Below are 23,876 nucleotides of genomic sequence, written 5' to 3' on the forward strand. Positions count from 1 at the left end.
CCCCATGGATTTTATTATCTATTGGATAATTACCAAAAATGTGTTTCCTTTCTCAATGGGCTCTCTAGCCTATTCATTAAATCTCAATCGGTGTATATGGCTATGACCTCTTTAAACTGTACAATATGGTTGGAGTTGTGAAGAATATGCTCTTCTGCAGCTGAAACTATAGGCGGAACACTTTAATTATTGTAGAATTTTTTATATAAGAATTTGTTCTCCGGAATAATCAAGACATTCCGAAGAACAATATTCTAAAACCCTGTCAACTAATGCAACAATTAAACCTCATTTTTTAGAAACCAGGTGGCACGAGTGGAGGTTCATATATCTAGCGTAATTAAACGGAAGTGTGGATATTTAGTAAACATGTGTTCCTTTTTCAACAGCTTCTCTAGCCCGTTGTAGTTAAGCCCCAATCAATGAATATGGCTTCAAAATACTGGTCATAAATATGGAAAATTTGCTCTTTTTATTACCTTTTCAGAATTAAGAGATTTCAAAGGTTAAGTTGATTCAAAGTAATTTTCAATAATTATTATACTTACGTCAAATTCGCTTGAGTTTCTCACCTAGGCCGGGTACATCAGGTAAAAATATAAAGCTATTTGACAATTTAGATATAATAAAATTGTGGTTCTTTATTTAATTTTTTAAGTTGTTCGTTGTATCTATTTTTGTTATTCCATTTATAAATTTAATTGAAAAACCATTAAAAAATGACGTTTCTTAAATACAACAATTCAGAATCAAGATATTCCAGAGAGCAAATTCAAAAACCCTGTCATTTCAATGAAACCGGGTGACACGAGTGTAGGTTCAGATACTTAACGCAGTTAAATAGAAGTGTGGATATTAAGTAAAAATGTGTTCCTTTTTCAACAGCTTCTCTAGCCTGTTGCAGTTAAGCCTCAATCAATGAAAATGGCTGCAGAATATAGACATAGTTATGGAAAATTTGCGCTTTATATTACCTTTTCAGAATTAAGAAATCTCAAAGGTTAAGTTGATTCAAAGTAAGTTTCAATATTATACTTACATCAAATTCGCTTGAGTTTCTCACCTAAGCAAGGTACATAAGGTGACAACACAAAGCTATTTGGCGATTTAGATTAGAGAAAAACAACTGTGGTTCTTTATTTAATTTATTATTTTCTTTGCTGTGTCTATTTTTGTTATTCCATTTATGAATCAAATTGGATAACCATTATTTTCTTTGCTGTGTCTATTTTTGTTATTCCATTTATGAATCAAATTGGATAACCATTATTTTCTTTGCTGTGTCTATTTTTGTTATTCCATTTATGAATCAAATTGGATAACCATTAAAAAATGAGACGTTTCTTAAATACAATAATTGAGAATCAAGATATTCTGGAGAACATATTCTAGATATTCAATCAACATTCAGGATTAACACAATTTAGAATATAAATAAACTCAATTAACCAGGGTATAATAAAAAATTTTGGAATTATTGCTTCGTTTGCTAATAAACATCTAGTATTATACAAGTGTATAGCCTGATGTGCACAAATAAAAAGATTTAATAAACGATTGCACAAATAAAAGGGACAAATAAACGACTGAGTTTCCGTTTTCCGAGGTTTCAAAAACCATGAGGGGATGAGGAAGGGATAGCCATCATCTTACACTGAATAAATTCTGCTCATTTTGAGGTTTGTTCTTATTTTTTATTATCAAAATAGCAATCTAGACCAGAAATATTCCTGGGAATTAAGAGGTATTATATACCATTTCTAACCTCCCCCCTTTCTTAGAGCTAATTCTGCATTCTATTTTTGTGTCTGAAATAATACAGGAGGAGGAATAAATCTGAGCAGCTACAGCAAAACGCATGTAAATTATCTGTGGTAATGGTAAAAAATAAAGCGCAACTAGATCTGTGGTTAGGAGAGAAGGCCGGGAACAGTGGTAGCCGGGTTTCCCACGGAAATTCCTACCCTCCACTCTCCAAGGGCAGGAAAAATTCCTCTCATATTACTCCTGGATAATTTTGGGTGTTCCTTAGAAAGTAAATTGAAAGTTTCACTCATCTGTCTAAGTCATTATTAAAGAGCCACAGGGCTTCAATATATTATTATATCTTAGTTATCATTTTCTTATCCTCAAGGCGCTTCATATGGAAGGGGTGGTCGCATCGACTTCAGAGGAGATTTTTCTGATTACTAATAAAAAATCAAACGTCCTTTTTAAGAGTCAAATATTCGGAAAGCAACCATACCCGCAAGACCTTTTTCCCCATATACATCCGATCAAAATTTCGAGATAGTAATGTTGTTCAAAACAGTCCGAATGCCAAAGAACTAAGCCTTCAGGGTTGAGAAAACCCCCCAGAGCCCCCGGGGGGATTGTTATAGGTTGAAAATTCCAAAATATTGTGCAAGAGAGTTGAAGAGAGATTGAAGGGCAGCGAGTCCCCCCCCCCTTTTTATGTACACCCTTTCCTAAGCAAAGGTCAAAAATGTCAATTGTTACTTGGTTCAAACTAGTCAAAAGTTCGAAGAGCGAAACCCCCAGGGATGTCATGCCCTCCACAGCCCCAGAACAATGATTATAAATTATGCAATTCATCGGCTGTTTACATGCAGGATATTTCATTAGGGAAAGGGGAAAGTTTTGATTCTGAGTGCATCCAAAAAGACCAAATGTATTAATATGAATGTTGGCGGGTATCTTAAACAAAATCAAAAGGCACTAAGTGCATCCAATTTCCCAAAAAGGTGGATCTGCGATACCTTAAGAACAGCTGAGGGCATCAAGTTGAAACTCTCATTGAGCCTTCAAATAAATACAGAATTAGTTCCAAAGAAGGGGAGGGGGAGGGAGGTGGAAATTGATATACCACTGCTACTGGGGCAGACGAACATATAGAGCTGTTTAAGGGCTCATTTCAAACGATATTGCTTTATCTACGGGCTTTTACAATTTAAAAAAAAAACTTTTACTTTTAAAAAAAATTATGTTTCATATATACAAAATTATATTTTATCAGGTATGGTGTCATATTTGAAGCTTATTCCTTAGGTTTCGTTCTTTATTATATTTCAATCAAACGCAATTTTGGAGGTTTGGGGCTATTTACCAAAATTCCCATAAATTTGATCTAAAATTTTACCAGATGTTTTTGGGGAGAAAAGTACGTGGGCGGGAGGCTGACTTCTCTCATATTACTTTTGACTCATAAAAATAACAACAACAGCTTTCAACTTCCAATCGAATGAGCTCCGTCTGAAGTTTCTACAAAAACTACCTCCATGCAAAGAGCATTGGCAAAAAAAAAAAAAAAAAAAAAAATCAATGATACATTGTGCCCACTTCATCCTTTATTTAGGCAGCGCTATTGCACTGCCTATGGTATTTTTTTATTCTTAAATTTTTGAAAACTAGCTTCTTTCAAGCTTATATAGGCATAGTTTATTCTACACGAAGTGCCTAAAATAGAACAATCTAAGAGAAAAGTTAATCAAAAAATTGCCAAAAATATTGGGAAAGAAGTTTACAAAAATTGTCATTAAATGAAAAAAAATTGCAAGGGTTATGTGTCACTCATCCATAACTTGATCGTTTTATCATTTTCCAGTGCTGCCGATGCAATAATGTTTTCAGTTGGATGGCAAGCCGTGCATAAAACCACATCTAAAATACAAATAACAGATATGAAAAAGTGATATTAACGCATATATAATTAAACGTGAAATAACGAAAAGATAACACTGCACATTAACAATATTTAGACTCCTGTCTATCCTCACCTTAAAGACACTTGTAGTTAAGTTTGTACCAAGGAGAAAATTTAATTTAAAATAAAAATATTGAAAGGGGAGACTCCAAAAATTGTCAAACAAGGTGAGGGACTAAACATATTGAAACAATCATTAAATATAAGGATCATTTATTGAAACACTTAAAAACAATCCTTCAGAGGAGGGGGTAAACTGTGCAAGCATCAACCTTCTTCCAAAAGGGTTTCTGGGTAATCTACAATTTACAGAAAAAACTTATGGGTGACGAGAACAATTATTGAACCGCTTTTTGCATCAAATTCACCGAAGAAAAAGCACCTTCCTACCTAATGATTTCTAAATAAGAAATGTTTCATGTTTCTTCCTTCTTGCGATCCTTGCTGATTTTATACAATTCACCTCTTTTCTTACATGTTAGCAGAAAAAGAGCATGGGACCTATGCCCCATTTAGGTCGAAAAAAATACAAAACAAATTTATACAGTTAACTTTTATACTACATTTTACCTGTAAAAATTAAAAGAATAACAATCAGTTGCTCTCCAAAGACAACTACTTTTTTAGAAGAAAGTTACAAACACTTAAGGTGCTTGGTGTCAAAATTTCCGGATACCCATCAATAGGTACGTTTCTTAGGGAATACATATTGATCTTGAAGGATATTGTGACTGGGAAAAGCTGTCCAGCGCTTTAAGAGTGTAAACGTGGAAACAATAGGACTGTTTGACAGAAGAGTCAGTGTTTCTATTACATTAATTTTATATTAGCAAATTCTATATTATAGTTATGTGTCTGAAATAATAAAAGAGGAGGAATAAATCTCGAGCAACTGAAGCAAAAGACACATAAAAATGCATGAAATGCATGTAACTGCATGATTAGTTTAAAAAGCTTGAAAATTGAGACAGAATGAAAGGATGTACGCCGTAATCTTTCTCATTCTTGAGTCGGAAATTTTTTAAAATGAAGACACAAATAAGTATTTCTTAAAATCTTGGATGGGGTTGTTTTTGTTTTTCAAATATTTTGGTCAATATACAAAACAAAGTATTTTTCAAAACATATGAGGAGCAATCCCCCTTGCACTTCGCACCCCTTGGCAGTTTACAGTCGTATACAGTTCTTAAACATTAATAGAATACTGGTCAAACTATCCGAATTTAAAGTCAAAGCCACATGTTCTGGTATTGGTAGCTGTTAAGTAACTTTATGCATTGCCATTGTCTTAAGTTGTGCCTTTTTCCTAAACTTTTTCTTTGACATCTCCTTTCTTTGATTGACTGATTTATAGCCTGTTACAAAGTTATTTTGGAACTATAAATACTGTTGAACAGGAAACAGTTCATATCAGAAATAAAGTGATTTAAGCTTATAAAAATAAATATGAAATTACAAGTAGAATTTTTTTCGCTTTAAGAGCGTAAACGTACAAACAATAGGGCTGTTTGACAGAAAAGACAGTTCCTTTTTACATTAATTCTACATTTACACAACATGAATATTGCAAGGCCAAAACTGGTTTGGGCAAGACATTGAGCAGTAAAAGTAAATCCGAAGTAGCGTTAATTTAGAAACAACACTTAACTACAAAGCGGGTTTAAAATGCGGCAGTTTTGAATAATACTGTTGTTTTTAGCTCAAAGCCGTTGCGTCTGTTCTGTCCTTAGGCAAAGAGATCAGAGTTTAACTGGATTTTTAATGATTGAATTTTTAGAAACAGCCTTTAGTTGAGACAGTTCATAAAAACAAAGTGAAACAAAGGATTGGACCTTCTTTCATTGAATAAGAAAGAGAAGCCGTAAAAAGGAATTACTGCATACAAGTGGTTTTTTGCTAAAAATCTTACATAAAAATTTGTAATTTTGTAATAATTCTAATTTTGTAAATCATATATATTCAAAAATTAAAACTTTCAAATTTTGTCATATATACGAATATTTGAGTATCCGCTTAATCAATTACTAAGTCATGTTTTATTTTCAATCTCCTATTGAACAGTATAGGAAAGCTTTACTGTACTCGAAAAAATAATACTAATACTGTCTAAGTCCTTGTAAATAGCTAACTTAAAATTTTTCGTAACTGGGTAAAATTAACTTATTTTTTAGTTAATAATAAAGAAGGCAAACTCAACAAATCTTGTCGCAAAAATGTATATTTTAAAATTGAACACAAATTAAAACTAACAGAAAAAAATATATTGGGTATATTTAACATAGGCGCTATAACATGTATGTTATAGCGCCTATGTTATAATTTTGCGAGCTGTACAACCGGTTTCTTCGATAGTTTATTTCAGTTTAGCGTGAGACAAGACAAAGACAAGTAAAAGAATAGATAGGAAGATGGGAAATATATAATTTGGGGCTATATATTTGCACATTAAGAGGAGGTTAAGTATAGTGGGTCTATATGCAAAATATGTTTGATACAATTGTTCTCCGTATTATGAAGTAGGAATTGTTTTCTATTTTCACACTGTCAAAATACTTTACCCCCACCTCTTCTATTGCGACATTGTATAGCCCAAATTAGTTTAGATGTTTTCCGTATATTCTGTCACTTATATTGTCTTTTCTGACACTAAGCTGAAAGAAAATAAAAAAGAAACAGCTTCTACAGTTCGTAGAATTATAACAAAGGCGCTATAACATATACCAACAATTGAAAAACACGAACAAAATCAGTTAGATACCTGTGTGCCCTTGCAGCTTTTGAACTATCTCCTTTGTTTGTAAATTCCAGATATAAACACAGTTATCTTCAGAGCCAGAAACAATCCACTGAAACATAATCAGATTTTTTTTCATAATTTTGACCGATTGTGACTTAAATGCATAGGAACAAAAATTACTAAACTTAACTTATAGTCAATCTTTAAAGCGGACACATTAGAAAAACACAACAGCAGGTAAAATAACAGGGAATTTATCTAAGACACCAAATTTTGTTTAAATTTCAAATGAATATTTCGGCTATATATCCAAGAGCCATCCTCGGCAAAGCAAAAATGAAAATAAAATAAAACTTACAATAAAATACGATGGTTAAAACTACTGTCGGAAACTTTAAAACAGTATAAAAATCATTACTTCTAGGAATTCCGAGTTTATTTGATCTTCCTTGAAATAATCAATTGGGGACTATATCAAAAATTTGTGTTTTATTTTTAATGATCGCATTTTATTAGAAGTCTTACTTTATTTACTTTTGCACTTTGCCAAGTACGGCTCTTGGATATATAGCCGAAATATTCACTTGAAGTATTACGAGTCCTAGCTGTGCCTGATTGAAGTAACGATTCTGGAACTGTTTAAAAAAAATTGGTTGTACTTTTAACGATAGTATTTTATTCTAAGTATTATTTATTTTACTATTGTTTTACCTTTTGTCATTTTATGATAGATGAAAGTGTGGTCTTTTCGCTATTTGACATATTAGCGAAGCAATTAGACGATTCTTAAGAACGCAACGTATATTCGACATAGAGTACTACTTTGGAACAAAACTTCCAAAACATATTTACATTTTAAAATTGAATTGCAAAGTAAAAATATATATAAAAGAGCCGTATACCCTTCGTAGCTGAAAAATAAGTCTGACAAGTACTATATTAAAAAAAGGTCAAAGAAATATATATTTTAAAATTGAATTTGAAAGGTAACGAATACTTAAATTTCAAAAAGGGCAAATCAGCTGTAACAAGTGTATACCTGGGCGAGTAAATCTGATTAAGACACTATATTACAAAAAATGTCAAAGAAACTTAATTTTTAGAATTGAACTCAAAATACCAAAAAAAAATTGAATTAAAACAAAAGGGAGATCTAGTGTAAACAGTTTATAGCTGACAAAGATGCCTGATATAGGGACATATATGTTACAACAAAATACAAAATGAAATTTCAATCGATAAGCACAAAAAAATTACCTTTCGCGATATACTTGGGACAATACGAAAATAGGGCAACACAAGTCTCAAATAGGTTTGCCTTTCGCAACACACTTGAGACAACACGAAAATAGGGCAACACAAGTCTCAAATAGGTTTGCTTTTTGCAACATACTTAAGACATCACGAAAAAGGGGAACACTAGCCTCGAATAGGTTAAGAAGCCCTAAAACTGATTCAAGTTACTTTATGCTGCAAAAACATAGAAGCAACAGTAGTATAGCCAGTCAAATTATTATTGCTAGGACATTTATTTGACTATTACAGGCCAAAATTCAAGACTGGCTTGCGGACGTAACGATTTTTGTGTTAAGTTTGAATACCAAAAGGATGTAGGCTAGTTCATTTGTTTAGACAGTATAATGCTATAAAGCCTATGCGGATATGTACCTTTTCTTAATATTAAAAGTGAAATAGGCACAACTATATTTTTCAACACAAAACAAGAACAAACAAACAATCCAGCAGTATCTTGAATCATTTTATAAAACGTATTTGGCACTAATATTCTTGTTAGTGTCAAAGTGAATGGTTTACAACAAAAATGGGAAGATTTAAAATTTTACCAATGAATTTTTGCAAGAAAAAAGCCAACAACATATTAGATACGTCTTTGTTCTTTTTGTTTCTTGCAACTACCCTATTCCACTTATTTAATAAATTAATATTTATATCTTTTTGATATTCACATTTCCATTTTTCATATATTTATAATTTTTATAAATATATACTAGCGCATGATTAGCGCAAAATATGTTAAAATATGAAACGCTTCACAAAGTGAAAAGCATTTGCAACTATATAATATTTTTCATTTTTTGATCCTGCACAGCTTTGAAAATACCCCGGTTTCGGAGTGACTCCATTGAAAGCGGTAAGAAACACCACACATTTTGAAGGTAATAATAGAATAGTGTTAAAGTAATTTTACTTTATCAAAGTAAGGAAATAGATTTCAAGGTAAAAGTTTTGTGATTTTTCAAATAGGGAAGGGAAGCAAAATTCTTTGCAAAAAGATTTTAGTGAAGAATACTACTGAAACCACAGCAATACTAACACATCAAGTATTTTTTTTTAAATAAACGTATAGTGTAAGTAACCTAGGGTTACCAGGGTGAGCACTGATTCCACCAGTGTAGGCAGTAAAGACCCAACACTGGCAACAGCGTAAATACCACGCGGCCGTGGTCCCTCATAGAGTACCTGTGACGAGCCAGAGATTCTATTAGTACAGTCCTCAGTTTTATTTAGGCTAGGAACTTGCCAGAGCTACGAACAGTATGGGGACTAGCTACCGGAAGTGTACTATCTGCGGGGAGGAAATGCCACAAATATTTGGCAAACGGTGCAAAAGCCCGTGGCCGCACTTCTCGAAGCCCTGTTTTCCCATTGGATACATATATCAATTTTTTTCCTATATCAAAACTATTCTACTATATCAAATATATATCACTATAATAAAACATATTCAACCTTCCGCTATTATCAATGTTGGCCAAAAAAATATTTCTCCATCGTCCTCTCTAAATCATTAGATTTATTAAATCAAATGTTAAAAATTGAATCGAATGGACAATAATTTTGATTCCTATGGGCACTGTGTGGATTTTCACATTTTTCCTTTGTTGGAAGGGAACTCCCTTAAAAATGGCAATAGATGCCAAACCTGCATGCCCATGCCTTACTTTTGTGCTTTTTCCAGGGGCATGGAAAGAGTTCTACGCAGAAATTCTATTCTCTAAGGATGATGCTCGCTTCTCCATAATAATACAACGTGAGGTAACTGATGTAATTAATATACAGACAATAAGAATAAATCAGGTATATTTCCGCCAATGAAGGAGAAATTTCCAGATAAGCGATATTTTGATCACTGTGGCAGCTCTATAGCCTTAGGAACTTTTCCCTTCTAAAAGTGAAATGTGACTAGTGAACAACGAAATACCAGTGGAACATTATCTAAGAAAGAAAGGAGGGTGGGGGAGATGCGTTTTCTTTAACACAAATTGGATTCTTGAAGAATGCTCCTCTCCCCAAAACAATACCTGACAACATACACTCATCTACCTATTTAATAAATAAAACACATTATGAGGTAGAGTATCTTCTACTAGAGACAGAGGACTTCCCAAATATGTAGCCTTTTTAATTCCTTTGCCCTCTTAGAGCCTTATACCAATACCCTGGTTGGGGCCAAGTGCCCCGGAAAATATTCAGTAGTTGACAAGCTAAAGTAGTTGACAAGATGAAAGTAGTATCGTTAGATTCTTTATTTAATGTTCTTTCCAAATATCATACTCGCTTTCCTGACGTCCCCTGTTCAACAGTTCCATATACAGTCATGATAATATATTCCTCCGTCAACTGAATTTCATGATACGTCAAAGGTTTTAATCGCAAAGGGTCTTTGTTAAAACAGAATTTTTTTAAGTCTCAACTCCACGAAATCCATTTTGGCATGTAACTGAAAAAGCGGATAGCGAAAGAAAAAAACTTGATAATCAGGTTAATAGAAGCATTTCATATGCTAGAAATTAAGAATTTCCTTGTTTTAGTGTTTTCTTTTGTTATTGCATATCCTAGGACAATATCCGGGGTCACTGGGGAGGGGGGAGGTATATTTTAAAAAAAGCGACCGCGACATTTGGAAAAAAGCATAAGATTACGCACCTAATAGAAATACTTTTATTTTATGAAAATATTTCCTTTTGAAGTGGTTAGCCACTGTATATATCTAACATGCCACTACAAGTTGAAACAAAAACAACAATAACATTTTAAAGTTTAATGATTTTCGAGTGAGGAGGGGATTTTGAAAACATTTGATTCTTAGAGGACACTCCATACCCCTTTGTAATATTAAAACATAATGTAATTTACCTAATGAACATACAGAGAGCGTCGTAGAATTTACGTTAGAGACAGAGAAATTCACAAATATGATATATTTTTCATTTCTTTAGCTACTTAAAAGAAAGAAATTTTACCTTGTTTAACTGAAATGCTATTAAATATTGATGGAAATACCAGGCCAGCATTTTCAGTTTTTTTTCGATGCTGGAAGGAGGCAGGTTTTTTTTAGCACACATTTTTTTTCTTAAAGTGCTCCCTAATCCCCTTACAATATTAAATCACACAGTAATTTATTTATCGAATGCGCATAAAATATAATAAAAAGGGATACCTTTCCACCAGTGACAGAAAAATTCGCAAATATACAATATTTTTCATTCCTATGGCTACTGTAAAGCTTCAGACACTTTCCCTTGTTGTAATCCCATAATTTTAATGTGTTGTCTAGTGTTGCTGCCAGTATATACTTTCCGTTCGGAGAAAATTTGACAAAAGACACCGGAGGGTTGTCATCATCAATTAGCGTTTTCAAACATTGACCGGAGGCTGTGTCCCATATCCGACTAAAAAAGAATTAAAAATTAGAAAGACGTTAGCTTAACAGGCCAGGAATCCCATACCTTAAAATAATTTTGCGAGGTCTAGCGTCGGCTGACCATTTCAAAGACAAAGGGACTATTAGCGAATTTTCCAATACATAGGGTACCCAAAACAGCTTTGGCAAACAATGACAGGGGAGCTTAAATTTGTCAAAAGTTTAAAACAAGAGCTAAGAGCTCATATGGCACTTGTGACGAGGCGAGAAGAGCTAAGAGCCAAGAGATCATATGGTATGAGCTCTAACAAAATTTTATGAATCAATAGATTGATTTAAAAGGAAAATAAGAGGCTTAATGCTGGTCAGGATTTAAAATGAGAGCTCTGAGTCACGATGTCCTTCTAAATTTCAAAATTCATTAAGATCCGATCACCAACTCGTAAGTTATAAATACATAAGTTTTTCTAGTTTTTCCTCTCCCTTTAGCCCCCCAGATAGTCGAATCGGGGAAAACGACTTTATCAAGTCAATTTTTGCAGGTCTCTGACACACCTACCGATTTTCATCGTCCTAGCACATCCAGAAGCACCTGACTCGGCAAATCACTGAACCCCTGCCGCCAACTCCCCCAAAGAGAGCGAATCCAGTACGGTTCCGTCAATCACGTATCAAGGACATTTGCTTATTCTATCCACCAAGCTTAATTCCAATTCTTCCACTCCAAGTGTTTTCCAAGATTTCCCCCTCCAACTCCCCCCAATGTCAAAGATCTGGTTGGGATTTGAAATAAGAGCTCTCAGACATGAATTCCTTCTAATATATCAAATTTCATTAAGATCCGATCACCTATTCGTAAGATAAGAATACCCCAATATTCCCGTTTTCCATGAATTCCAGTTTTCCCCTCCAACTCCCTTCAATGTCACATGATTTGGTCGGAATTTAAAATTAGAGCTTTAGAACACAAGATCGTTCTAAATATCAAATTTCATTAAGATCTGGACACCCTTTTGTAAGTTACAAATACCTCAATTTTCAAAATTACCCCCCCCCCCAACTCCACCGAAGAGAGCAGATCCGGTCATGTTATGTCAGTCACGTATCTTAGACAAGTTTTCATTCTTCCCATCCAGTTTCAGCCTGATCTCACCGCTTTAAGTATTTTCTAAGATTTCCGGTCCCCGGAACTGGACCCCTCCCAATTACGCTGGATCCGGTTGAGATTTAAAATAAGAGATCTGAGTTATAATGTCTTTCTAAATAAGAAGTTTCATGAAGATGCGATCACTCCTTCGTAAGTTAAAAATACGTCATTTTTTCTAATTTTTCAGAATTAACGCCCCCCCCCCCATTAGAACGGATCCGTTCCAATTATGTAAATCACGTATCTAAGACTTCTGCTTATTTTTCCCACCAGGTTTCATTCCGATCCCTCCAATCTAAGCGTTTTCCATGATTTTAGGTTCCCACACCCCAAACTCCCCCCAGAGTCACCAGATCCCGTCGAGATTTAAAATAAGAGCTTTGAGACACGATATCTTTCTAAATATCAAATTTCATTGAGATCCGATTATCCGTTCGTAAGTTAAAAAACCTCATTTTTTCTAATTTTTCAGAATTAAACCCCCCCCCAACTACCCCAAAGAGGGCGGATCCGTTCCGGTTGTTTCAATCATGTATCTAGGAATTGTGCTTATTTTTCCAAACAAGTTTCATCACGATCCCTCCACTCTAAGTGTTTTCCATGTTTTAGGTTTCTCCCTCCCAACTCCCCCCAATGTCACCAGATCCAGTGGGGATTTAAAATAAGAGCTCTGAGACACAATATCCTTCTAAAGATTAAATTTCATTGAGATCCAATCACCCATTCGTAAGTTAAAAATACCTCATTTTTTCTATTTTTTCCGAATTACCCCCAACCCCACAACTACCCCAAAGAGAGCGGATCCGTCCCAGTTATGTCAATCATGTATCTAGGAATTGTGCTTATTTTTCCCACCAAGTTTCATCACGACCCCTCCACTCTAAGTGTTTTCCAAGTTTTAGGTTTGCCCCTCCCAACTCCCCCCCAATGTCAACAGATTCGGTCGGGATTTAAAGTAAGAGCTCTGAGAAACGATATACTTCTAAATATCAAATTTTCTATTGAGATCCAATCACCCGTTCGTAAATTAAAAATACTACATTTTTTCTAATTTTTCCGAATTAACCCCCCCCCCTTAACTACCCCAAAGAGAGAGTATCCATTCCGATTATGTCAATCATGTATCTAGGACTTGTGCTTATTTTTCCCACTAAGTTTCATCCCAATCCCTCCACTCTATGTGTTTTCCATGATTTTAGGTTTCCCCCTCCCAACTCCCTCCAATATTACCAGATCCGGTGGGGATTTAAAATAACAGCTCTGAGACACGATATCCTTCCAAACATCAAATTTCATTAAGATCTGATCAGCCGCTGTTAAAAATACTTCAATTTTTCTTCTTTTTTCCGAATTAACGGGCCCCCCACTCATGGTCAAATCGGGAAAACGACTATTTCTAATTTAATCTGGTCCGGTCCCTGATACACCTGCCAAATTTCATCGTCCTAGCTTACCTGGAAGTGCCTAAAGTAGCGAAACCGGGACCGACAGAATTTGCGATTGCTATATGTTACTTGGTTAATACCAAGTGCCATAAAAATAACGAGAGGCTAGTTTAAAATAAAGAAAACCGTGTAATCTCTAACTAATTGTAAGAATTAGTGATGGATCTTCAAAAGGATGTAACCTTAAATGGTTTACTTTTATTGTTTCTGAAAATGTGTGGCCACATAGGGAATTTCGTGAAAATATTTTGACGAAAAAAAAAATCCGTAGGCGAAGAAAACGTGATTCTTATTGAGATTAAATAAAAAAAAAAGTTTTTTAAATGAAAGTAAGGAGCGGTATTACAACTTAAAACGAACAGAAATTACTCCGTATATGAAAGGGGCTTTTCCTCCTCAACGCCTCGCTCTTTACGCTAAAGTTTGATTCCTTCTCCTAACTCTACTTCTTAAAACAGTAAAAAGCGGTTTTAAGAAGTAGAGCCCCCTGAATACGGTCTTGGTGTTGGAAACGCCCGATTAATAAGAAAATAGATATGATTCCGGGGATCTATGTGAATTATTCCCTAAATAAGGACGATGCTATGCCTTGGTAATTCCTTGTCAAGGGCAATTCAAAATATTGCCGAAATATTTCCCAACACAGCTAGTACAATTCTTGAAATGTATATTTATACTTTAAAAACATGGCCTAAACTCGGTAAATATCTCGGTAAAATGCTGAAAATTTGGCCTCAATTTCATCTTTTCCATTTTTCAGCTCAGAGAATCCAATCTCGCTCCATTATTACGGAATTAATATCATTCCATAATGCCACTCCATTCCATTCTAACTTTACCCATATTCACCTGTACATTAAACAAAGTTCTTAGAATCCGTTAATTTTTACTTGATCAGCTTATGTACTACCGTGTTAAACAAGAAAGAAAGATTAATAAAACAATAAAAATGACATAAATCATTCCTATGTTATTACTCGCTAAGAATTGCCTAATATCTTATAGAGATATATTTATAACCTGAATCTAGAAAATATAGAACAATAGAAGAGCAGGCAAACAGACATCATGCATTTACTTGTCTTTCTGGAAAGACATGTAGAAGACTACTTTACGCATTCCACTTTTTTTCATTTTTCTTTTCTTTTCTTGAGGTTTATGCTACCTGTGTAATTTTTTACATATTATTTTCTTGCTTCCCTCTGGTCTTTGGAGTAGTAGATGAAGAGAAACTATTTTCACATTATTCCATAGCTGACATTCAGCTATATCCATCTTCCGAATTTACATGTTGACATCTGGTGTACATACTTTTTCAGGTTTAAAATGCGCGGATAAGTGATTGAAAATGGTTGAAAAAAGGACAATTTCCCTATTTTTTAAGCAAGTTTGGAATCTCCTCCTAGAAAAAGCCTAAGCATTACTGTAATTTTGGCTGGATGAATGGATGGATCTGAGACTAATAAATGAAACGATACAAGTTTTTTGTCTTTTCTGAACAAATTAAAATCATAAAAAAAGTCCAAGTAATACCATAATTCTGGTTCATTAAATGAGTACATCTGAGACTAATAAATGAAACGATACAAGTATTTTGTCCTTTTTGAACAAGTTAAAATCATAAAAAAGTCAGAGTAATACCATAATTCTGGCTCAGTAAATGAATAGAATTAAGACTAATAAATCAAGCAATAAAAGTATTTTGTTCTTTTCGAACGAGTTAAGAATGAATCGTAAAAAAAAGTCCAAGCAACACCATAAAAAATCCAAGCAATACCATAATTCTGGTTCAGTGATTGGATAAATCTGAGACTAATAAATAAAACAATACAAGTATTTTGTCCTTTTTAAACCAGTTAAAAATCATATCGAGTCCAAGCACCACCATAATTCTGGCCAGGTGAATGGATAGATCTGAGACTAATAAATGAAACCATATAAGGATTTTGTCCTTTTTAAACGAGTTAAAAACCATAAAAAAGTACAAGTAAAACTATAGGGGAGAGTAGGGTACGTCGAACCAGAGGGTGCCAGAAACTGGGGACGTATCACCTGCTATGCTAAAAAGATCAATGTTATATCAATGCTAAAAAGATTGTTTTCTGCAGGTAAAGTAAATATTTTGTTTTTCATTAGCTGTTTACTTTTCGGGGGAAGAATTTGTTAGATCTTGCTGATTACCGGTAGGCCTATATCTAATGAATTGATATCTTCGCTTTAAGACTGTGGTTTGTGATCTAAGTTCTATTTAATACTTTTTTAGCTAGCACTTTTTTAAGAATTATTATGCCATGGGGGATTGATAAAACCACTTGCAATGGGGAATAATGAACCAGTGGTTGATCCTGCCCCATGATCTACTCAGTACTTTGATAGGCCTACCTTTTACTTATAGGCTTATAGGCCTACCTTTTACTTACTGGACTATAGGCTTACCTTTTACTTACAGGCCCGTAAACTTAACTTTTACTTACTCTTCTTAATTATCTTTTTTAAGACAATTGTAGAATTTGTATCATATTTTCAGATCCTAGACGTTGTTGAAGGAGCAAAACCACAAGAAACAGCTCGTTCGTACGGCATAAGTCATTCTACTCTATTAGGGTACCTTAAGAAGCACAACAAGGATAAAGATGATTTCTGCCCAGACTATGGAAAAACCAACATGATATTCACCAGAGAACAAGAGGGCTTGCACAGCAAGTACCTTGTAACAACATCCAAGATGCATTAGGGTATGACAAAAAGACAAGCAAGGAGGCTGGCTTTTGAGTATGCTTCCTCTATTGGTGCAACGGTGCCCAAAACATGGAAGGAAAATGAACTTGCTGGAATTGACCGGCTGGAAGGCTTCAAAAAACGAGCTTGCTGGAATTGACTGGCTGGAAGGCATCAGAAAAAGCTGGGAAAAACGAATGCAGTAAGTAAGAAAATGAGCACATCTAGTGATCCTACTGATTGCCCACTTAGAGCTTTAGCAAAAGCGTGAAAAAATCTCTCTTACATGTCCGACAGTAGTTCAGAGGAAGGGCAGGAACCAGAATATTGTGAAAGCAAAGAGAGTCTTACAATGGATATCGAAGAAGAAGGTATTGGCAGCTTGCAAAATGCTGATATAGAGGCGGGAGACTATGTGCTTGTTGCACTTCAGAAAGTCACTGGTAGCCCACTTTGTTGCTGAGGTATTGCTCATCGACAGTTGGACATTGAAGTGAAGTTTTTGAAGCACTTGGGCAATGAGAAATTTATTCCTACGGATGAGGTGTCATTTGTTATGAAGCCTGACGTGGTACTTCACCTCCTATCCTGTTGGTGAAACATACTGCCAATCAGGGAGGCTTCTTTTGGTATAAACCTTGCATCATTTTCACTTAAATAAGATGCTTTTTGTGTTTTTTACTTTTTATAGCTGATTTTTTATAGCTTTGTACTTTTATATAACTGAAATCAATCAATAAAAAAATAAATCATACTGGTTCATCATGCCCCATGGGGAGGTTCAAGGTACCCGGGGTGGGGTAGCTTGAACCAAATAACTAAGTCTTATAAAATCAATGGCACGTTATTTAGTATTAACACATGAAAGAGAAATAAATTACTCAGAGGTAGCCTGTTAAACAAGCTATTTTTTGATGTAAGAGAGCTGCTGAAAGGAGTTTTGGCTTGACTTAAAAAAAAAAAAAAAATCAAAACTGAAATTTAGTTGAAGGTACACCACACCTGGGTGCGCTGGATTCAGGATCCTTCGTTTGAGAGGACGCAGGTTCAAATCCCAGAGCAACCCAATTATTTAGTTTGGGACGGGGGTCAGTGACGTGACTCTGTAAACTTAGCCAGAGTCGACCCTGCTCTAAATGGGTACCTGGAGAAATCTGGGGAAGGTAAACAGGAAGGGTGTGCGAAAGCACAGGATGGTTGGCCCCCAGCCCCCCATTGCGATTCCTGGCTGAAGGGCTAAGATACGGAGATCAGCACCGCCGGTAGGGATTGTAAAGTCTAATGCCGTATCCTTTACCTTTTTTTATATGGATAGATCTGAAGCTAATAAATTAAACCATATAGGTATTTTGTCCTTCTCGAACAAGTTAAAACCATAAAAATTCCAAGTAATACCATAATTCTGGCTCAGTGTATGGATAGATCTGAAACTAATAAATCAAACCAAATAAGTATTTTGTCCTTTATGAATGAGTTAAAAATCATAAAAAACTCCAAGTAATACCATAATTCTGGCTCAGAATATGGATAGATCTAAAACTAATAAATCAAACCACATAAGTATTTTGTCCTTTTTGAATGAGTTAAAAATCATAAAAAAGTCCAAGTAATACCATAATTCTGGCTCAGTGATGGGATAAATCTGAGACTAAGAAATGAAACGATAAAAGTATTTTGTCGTTTCTGATCGAGTAAAAAAAAAAAAAAAAAAAAAAAAAAAAAAAAAAAAAAAAAAAAAAAAAAAAAAAAAAAAATCCAAGTAACACCATAATTCTGGTTCAGTAATTGGATGATTCTGAGACTAATAAATCAAACGATAGAAGTATTTTGTCCTTTTCGAACGAGGTAAAAACCATAAAAAAGTCCTAGGAATATCATAATTTTGGTACAGTAAATGGATAGATCTGAGACTAATAGATGAAACGTTATAATTATTTTGTTCTTTTTGATCGAGTTAAAAATTATAAGAAAGACAAACTAATACCACAATTCTGACACAGTCAACTGGTAGATCTGAGGCTAATAAATCAAACAATATAAGTATTATGTCCTTTTTGAACAAGCTAAAATTATAAAAAAGTCCAAGTAATACCATAATTCTGGCTCAGTATATGGATTGATCTGAAACTAATAATGAAACGATATAAGTATTTTGCCTTTTTAAACAAGTTAGCTTAGCCCTTATTCAACCGTACTTATCTCTTCGCATTGAAGGCTTAGCCGTTTTCGTTCTTTTAGCTTTAATAGAGCTAAGATAGATGGTGAAAGTACATATTATGATTGGCTTTTCCAAAAGAATTTAAAAATCCTGATAATACTTGCCATTTGTGGTATATTACATATTAACAAGTCAATGGGTTTGCCCCAAGCCATGCGTTCTTGTCTTTGCAATCATTTTCGTTCTTTGAGCAAAAATAGGGTTGAAATAGAAGGTGCTAACATATATTATGAATGACTTTCCAGGACGATCAAGAATAGAAAAAATACGCAGGAACAAGACAGTATTCTGGTACTACTAAAAAATAGAGCAATAAAATACTAAATTTCTACTCGTTAAAGTACGAACTATCTAATATATTAGACTTAACAAGTCTATAGGTTTATTCCTATTTAATCGTACTTGTATTTTCACTTGTTTTCTATGCTTAATTAACAGGGAAACGTGCAGACTCGAAACCGAAGATTATATTCTTTTTCGTTAGAAAGTACTTGGACTTCATCGTCCGGGTCCTTCTGGCTTCGAAGTTGGCTCATTCTCCTCCAAGATACTGAATTTATGTTCTTCAAAGGGGGAAAGAAACTAATTGGGCTTCTTGTGAAAAGAATATCAGTCCTTTAACGATTTAATTCCTTCTACAGGGCATATTCTCCCGAAGTTTCGTTGGATTATTATTAGACGTTTATCAGATCAAAAAATGATTATGGACTGATAGTATACATCATTTGTAGAAGAACCACGATAGCAAAGCTAGAAACTCTTTAAAATATATCTCTTGGAACTGTCTTTGCGCTTCGCCCCCCCACTCAAAAGGGAGTGAAAGTTCACTAACAAGCTGAATTTTCTTTTATAGTTAAACGGAGATAAATGCTATCACTAAGTTATTTTACAAAGATTCAGGCATATGGCTCACACCACCCACTATATCCCTTAACATTTGAGAAATGAGTATTTAATCTTCAGGGAGACTTGGAGCATGGGATACTTTTATTTCCAAATGTCAAACCAAGCAAAGCCCCTTTCATATACGGATTAATTTCTGTTCGTTTTAAGTTTTAATGTTGCTCCTTACTTTCATTTAAAAAAACTTGTTTTTTTTATTTAATTTATGGACGTTTTTGAATTAATGCCTGTTTTGATCTTGGCTCTCCGCACATAAATAATTAAAACACAAATTGCATATTAATTAATTGCAATTAATCGGAAGACTTTGAGAAAAAGGAGTGAAGGAGGAGGCCTAGTTCCCGTCCAATTTTTTGGTTACTTAAAAAGGCAACTAGAACTTTTAATTTTTTACAAACGTTTTCATTGGTAAAAATAATACGTAACTTACGAATTAACTTACGTTGCGAACTTCTATATTCGTATGTTTTTATTGCGTATATGAGGGGGTTCAACCCTCGTCGATACCTAGCTCTTTACACTAAAGCTTAAATGTCCCAATTCCTTAAAAATGACCTCCGAATCACAAAGGCCGTAGAATGAATAGTTGAAACTACTAAAAATACTTTAGCGTAAAGAGTGAGGTATATCGAGGAGGTAAACCCCCTCATATGCGTAATAATTTTTGTTCGTTTTAAGTTTTAATGCGGCTCCTTACTTTCAGTAGAAAAAACTTTTCATATTTATTTTTTCATTGTTTTTTCAAACAATGCTAGAAAATCCCGCGCCCCCTTCATTAAATTCTCTTCCCCCATGAAAAGTTCCTCCATGGAAAAACCCTCCCACGTAACCCCCCCCCCCCTCAACTCTCCCCCTAAACCAAAAAAATCCACCTGAAAACGTCTGTACACTTCCCAGTAACCATTACTATATGGAAACACAGGTCAAAGTTTGTAACTTGCAGCCCCTCCCACGGGGACTGCGGGGGAGTAAGTCGTCCCTAAGGACATAGTTATTACGTTTTCCGACTATGGTGAATAAAATGGCTATCTCAGAATTTTGATCCGGTGACTTCTGGGAAAAATGAGCGTGGGAGGGGGCCTAGGTGCCCTCCAATTTTTTGGTCACTTAAAAAGGCCACTAGAACTTTTCATTTCCGTTAGAATGAGCCCTCTCATGACATTCTAGGATCACTCAGTCCATACAATCACCCCTGAAAAAAAAAAATAAATAAACACGCATCCGTGATCTGTCTTCTGGCAAAAAATGCGAAATTCCATATTTTTGCGGATAGGCGCTTGAAACTTCTACAATAAGGTTCTCTGATACGCTGAATCTGATGGTGTGATTTTTGTTAAGATTGTATGACTTTTAGGGGGTGTTTCCCCCTATTTTCTAAAATGAGGCGAATTTTCTCAGGCTCGTATCTTTCGATGGGTACAACTGATCTTGATGAAACTTATATATTTAAAATCAGCATTAAAATGCGATTCTTTTGATGTAACTATTGGTATCAAAACTCCATTTTTTAGAGTTTCGGTTACTATTGAGCCGGGTCGCTCCTTACTACAGTTCGTTACCACGAACTGTTTGATACTACTAAGATAAGTGAAGCTTCCCACCTGAACAATCTTTTCGTCACCCAACGTCACCTATTCATTTTCACTTATTCCTAGCCTTAGTGACTTTCTTCTCAATATTAATTTTCAAATCTATAACTGTGGAAAAACAGCAAATAATCCCTCTAGCAATAACCCAAGCGGAATTCCAAAAAAACGAGATTGACAGAGTTCAATGAGTTCCTGGAAATTTATACTGACGGTTCCGTACAAGCAGGTGAAGCAGCTGCAGCTGCAGTCATCCTCCACCTAAACCTCCACATTTCGAAACTGCCCCGCCGACAGTTCCTCTGTCTTCATGGCTAAAATAGCTGCAATATACTTCCCCAGCCTTACGAGCTCTGCTCTCTGTTGGGGCATAATATTGTTTTTGTACATTTTTAATTTGAATTAATAAATATTGATTGATTGTTTGATTCGAGGCTCTGAAAGTTGTCCACGCTAACCCTTCTCACAGGAAAAAGGCAGTTGTATTCTCAGACTCCTAATCTTCTTTAAAAATTATTAAGAAAAATCATTTTGAAGTTAATAACTGAGATGTTCATCGGTTGCGAGAATTAATAACCCTTGCCAAGGAGGAGGTAGAACTAGCTTTCCGACACGTCCCCAGTCACCAGGGCAAACCTTTTAACGAGGGGGTCGACAAACTGGTAAACGAAGAAATCCACAGGTCTTCTTGAATAGCCAAAACTCTGCATCTATCACCCTTAGGAATGCACAGAGACTTAAAAATTGAAGATAATTTCACTGTTAACCGTTAAAGGTCATATTCAAAGGCCAAAGGGATAACTTGGCGTTTCTGAGGATTAAGAGCCAAGCAATGATTCTCAGAAGGGATGAACACTTGTGGATAAAAACACCTAAGCCTTTTTCTGATGCGCATCGACAATCAAAACTATTCAGCGTCTCCTGTTTAAATGCCCAAAGTCAGGAACAATATCCTCTGAGTTTAAAAACACCACCAAGAAATTGGGATTTCAGGAAGTTATTAATCTCTTGCTAGAAGCAGACCTCCCAAGAAGAGAGATGGATCTTAAAGAGGATTATTGATTTTTTCTGAAATCTCGATATTTTATAAAAGATGTCCTGAAAATGGTAAGAAGTTGGGTGGAAAAGCAAAATAAGAGGAGGGTTCTGTTGCAAGAGCCGTAGAGGTACCTACCGAGTATTTACTCTTAAATTGCGGGGAAAAGTTAGCAAAACCTACGCTTTCCTTGTTTGGCCCTTCACAGCTTTGACTCGAGCATTCCATGTGAGTCGTTGATCCTAAGTTAATCCTAAAATACAGGGTTAGCTTCAAGCTGAATTAACGTGCCTTTCATGTTAAGCTGTGGTGTTCGGACATTTCGTTTATCATGGAAGATTGCTGCTTCCGTTTTAATGGCCACCATTGGCAGGGACATCGTTTCTGAGAAAGCTTCTAGTTCAAGTATGTTTTTTTTTTGTAGATTAGCCTCCAGTTCCTCAATTGACCGTCCCCATTCTCAAATAGTGACATCTTCCGCATATCATCAGCAGAAAAGCAGAGGGTTGAGACTAGTATGAGGGTAGAGCGTTGAGACTACCACCAATAAGATTAGTATAATTTTGCCCTTGTTCCATGGATGCTCGGATGGCTTCTTCAGGACACATGATTCCGTCAAGTGTTGACATTCCTTTTCTAAACCCCGATTGTGATTGTGGGAAGAGGTAATTTTTTTTCTACAGACCATTCCAGTCTCTTCCGGACCATCTTTTCTATTATTTTCCTAAGAACTGGAAGCAGAGATATAGGTATGTAAGAGGAGGATTTTTCTGAAGGTTTTCCTTTTTTCCTAATTGGATTAATGGTAGCTTGTTTCCAAACCCTTTGGAAATCCCCTTTCTGCAATAATTCATTATACAACAAAAGCAAGTTTTGGTGGAAATTTTCCCTTGCTTCTTGCACAGCTGCCTAATTTCGAAAGAAGGGAATGGGAAACGCAAGAACTCCCCATCAAAGACTACATTATATACAATTTTAGTTTAAAATTCAGCCCCTAACAGCACGCCATATGCGTTACGTAGTTTCGTTCCCTCCTTATATAGTTCTATAATGTTACAGTGATTCATCCACAATTGTTTATATATATTTTTTTAGTTCATTATTTTTTTTTAATGTCATTTTAAAATTCTTTTAAAGTCGATTTTAAAGTTGTTTTTTTTTAACTTGAATTTTTTTATTTAATTTTTTCAAGAAGTGGGATATTTAAATGTCTTAGGTTTCGTTTGACTCTGTGCTACTTCGAGTTAGCATGTAAATTAGTATGAAGATGGGAATGCCTGCAATTTTTATATTTTTAATGCCTTATCTCTTACTGTGATAAGACCTGACACTGATCCGCATGGCCATGTAAGGTGTTTGACAATAAAATCCTTCGAGTTGAACTAAGTTAGAAAAAAGTGCCAAAAAAAATTTACAACTTAAATAAGAAGTGCCTAAAGATTTTTGAGAGATCAGGTTTTTCAAGACTCAAAAGATCTCTCCCTGAACACGACCCTGCTGTGTCTAATTTATTACAAATCAATACTTTTAAGGAGTCATCCCAATTCAGTCTTTCTTTTCTTTTTAGTAAAATGGATGGTGTTGGCACATTTTAGGAAACGTTTATCAGACAACTTTAAACGAAACTTTTGCTCATCAAAGCACATAATGTTCATAGTCTTTTAAAAATTCACAAATTTATGAGTTTACACCTAAAAACAGTTTTTGGGACTAGGAA

The 23,876-nt window shown here is 34.9% G+C and overlaps 1 protein-coding gene across 1 annotated transcript in view; it reads right to left on the reverse strand.

The window, feature by feature from the left end:
- Positions 1-3,483: 3,483 nt before the first annotated feature.
- The window catches only part of LOC136036460 (WD repeat-containing protein 5), a 56,384-nt gene continuing 35,991 nt past the window's right edge, over positions 3,484-23,876 (reverse strand). Inside the window, exons 6-8 of the mRNA XM_065718706.1 lie at positions 10,903-11,134; positions 6,462-6,549; positions 3,484-3,660 (exon numbers count right to left, since the gene is read on the reverse strand). Of these exons, the coding sequence (XP_065574778.1) occupies positions 3,560-3,660; positions 6,462-6,549; positions 10,903-11,134 (421 nt within the window). The 3' untranslated portion in view covers positions 3,484-3,559. The remainder of the gene's footprint in view (positions 3,661-6,461; positions 6,550-10,902; positions 11,135-23,876) is intronic.

The sequence above is a fragment of the Artemia franciscana genome, chromosome 2, assembly GCF_032884065.1.
Source record: "Artemia franciscana chromosome 2, ASM3288406v1, whole genome shotgun sequence".
In the NCBI taxonomy this organism is placed as follows: Eukaryota; Metazoa; Arthropoda; class Branchiopoda; order Anostraca; family Artemiidae; genus Artemia; species Artemia franciscana.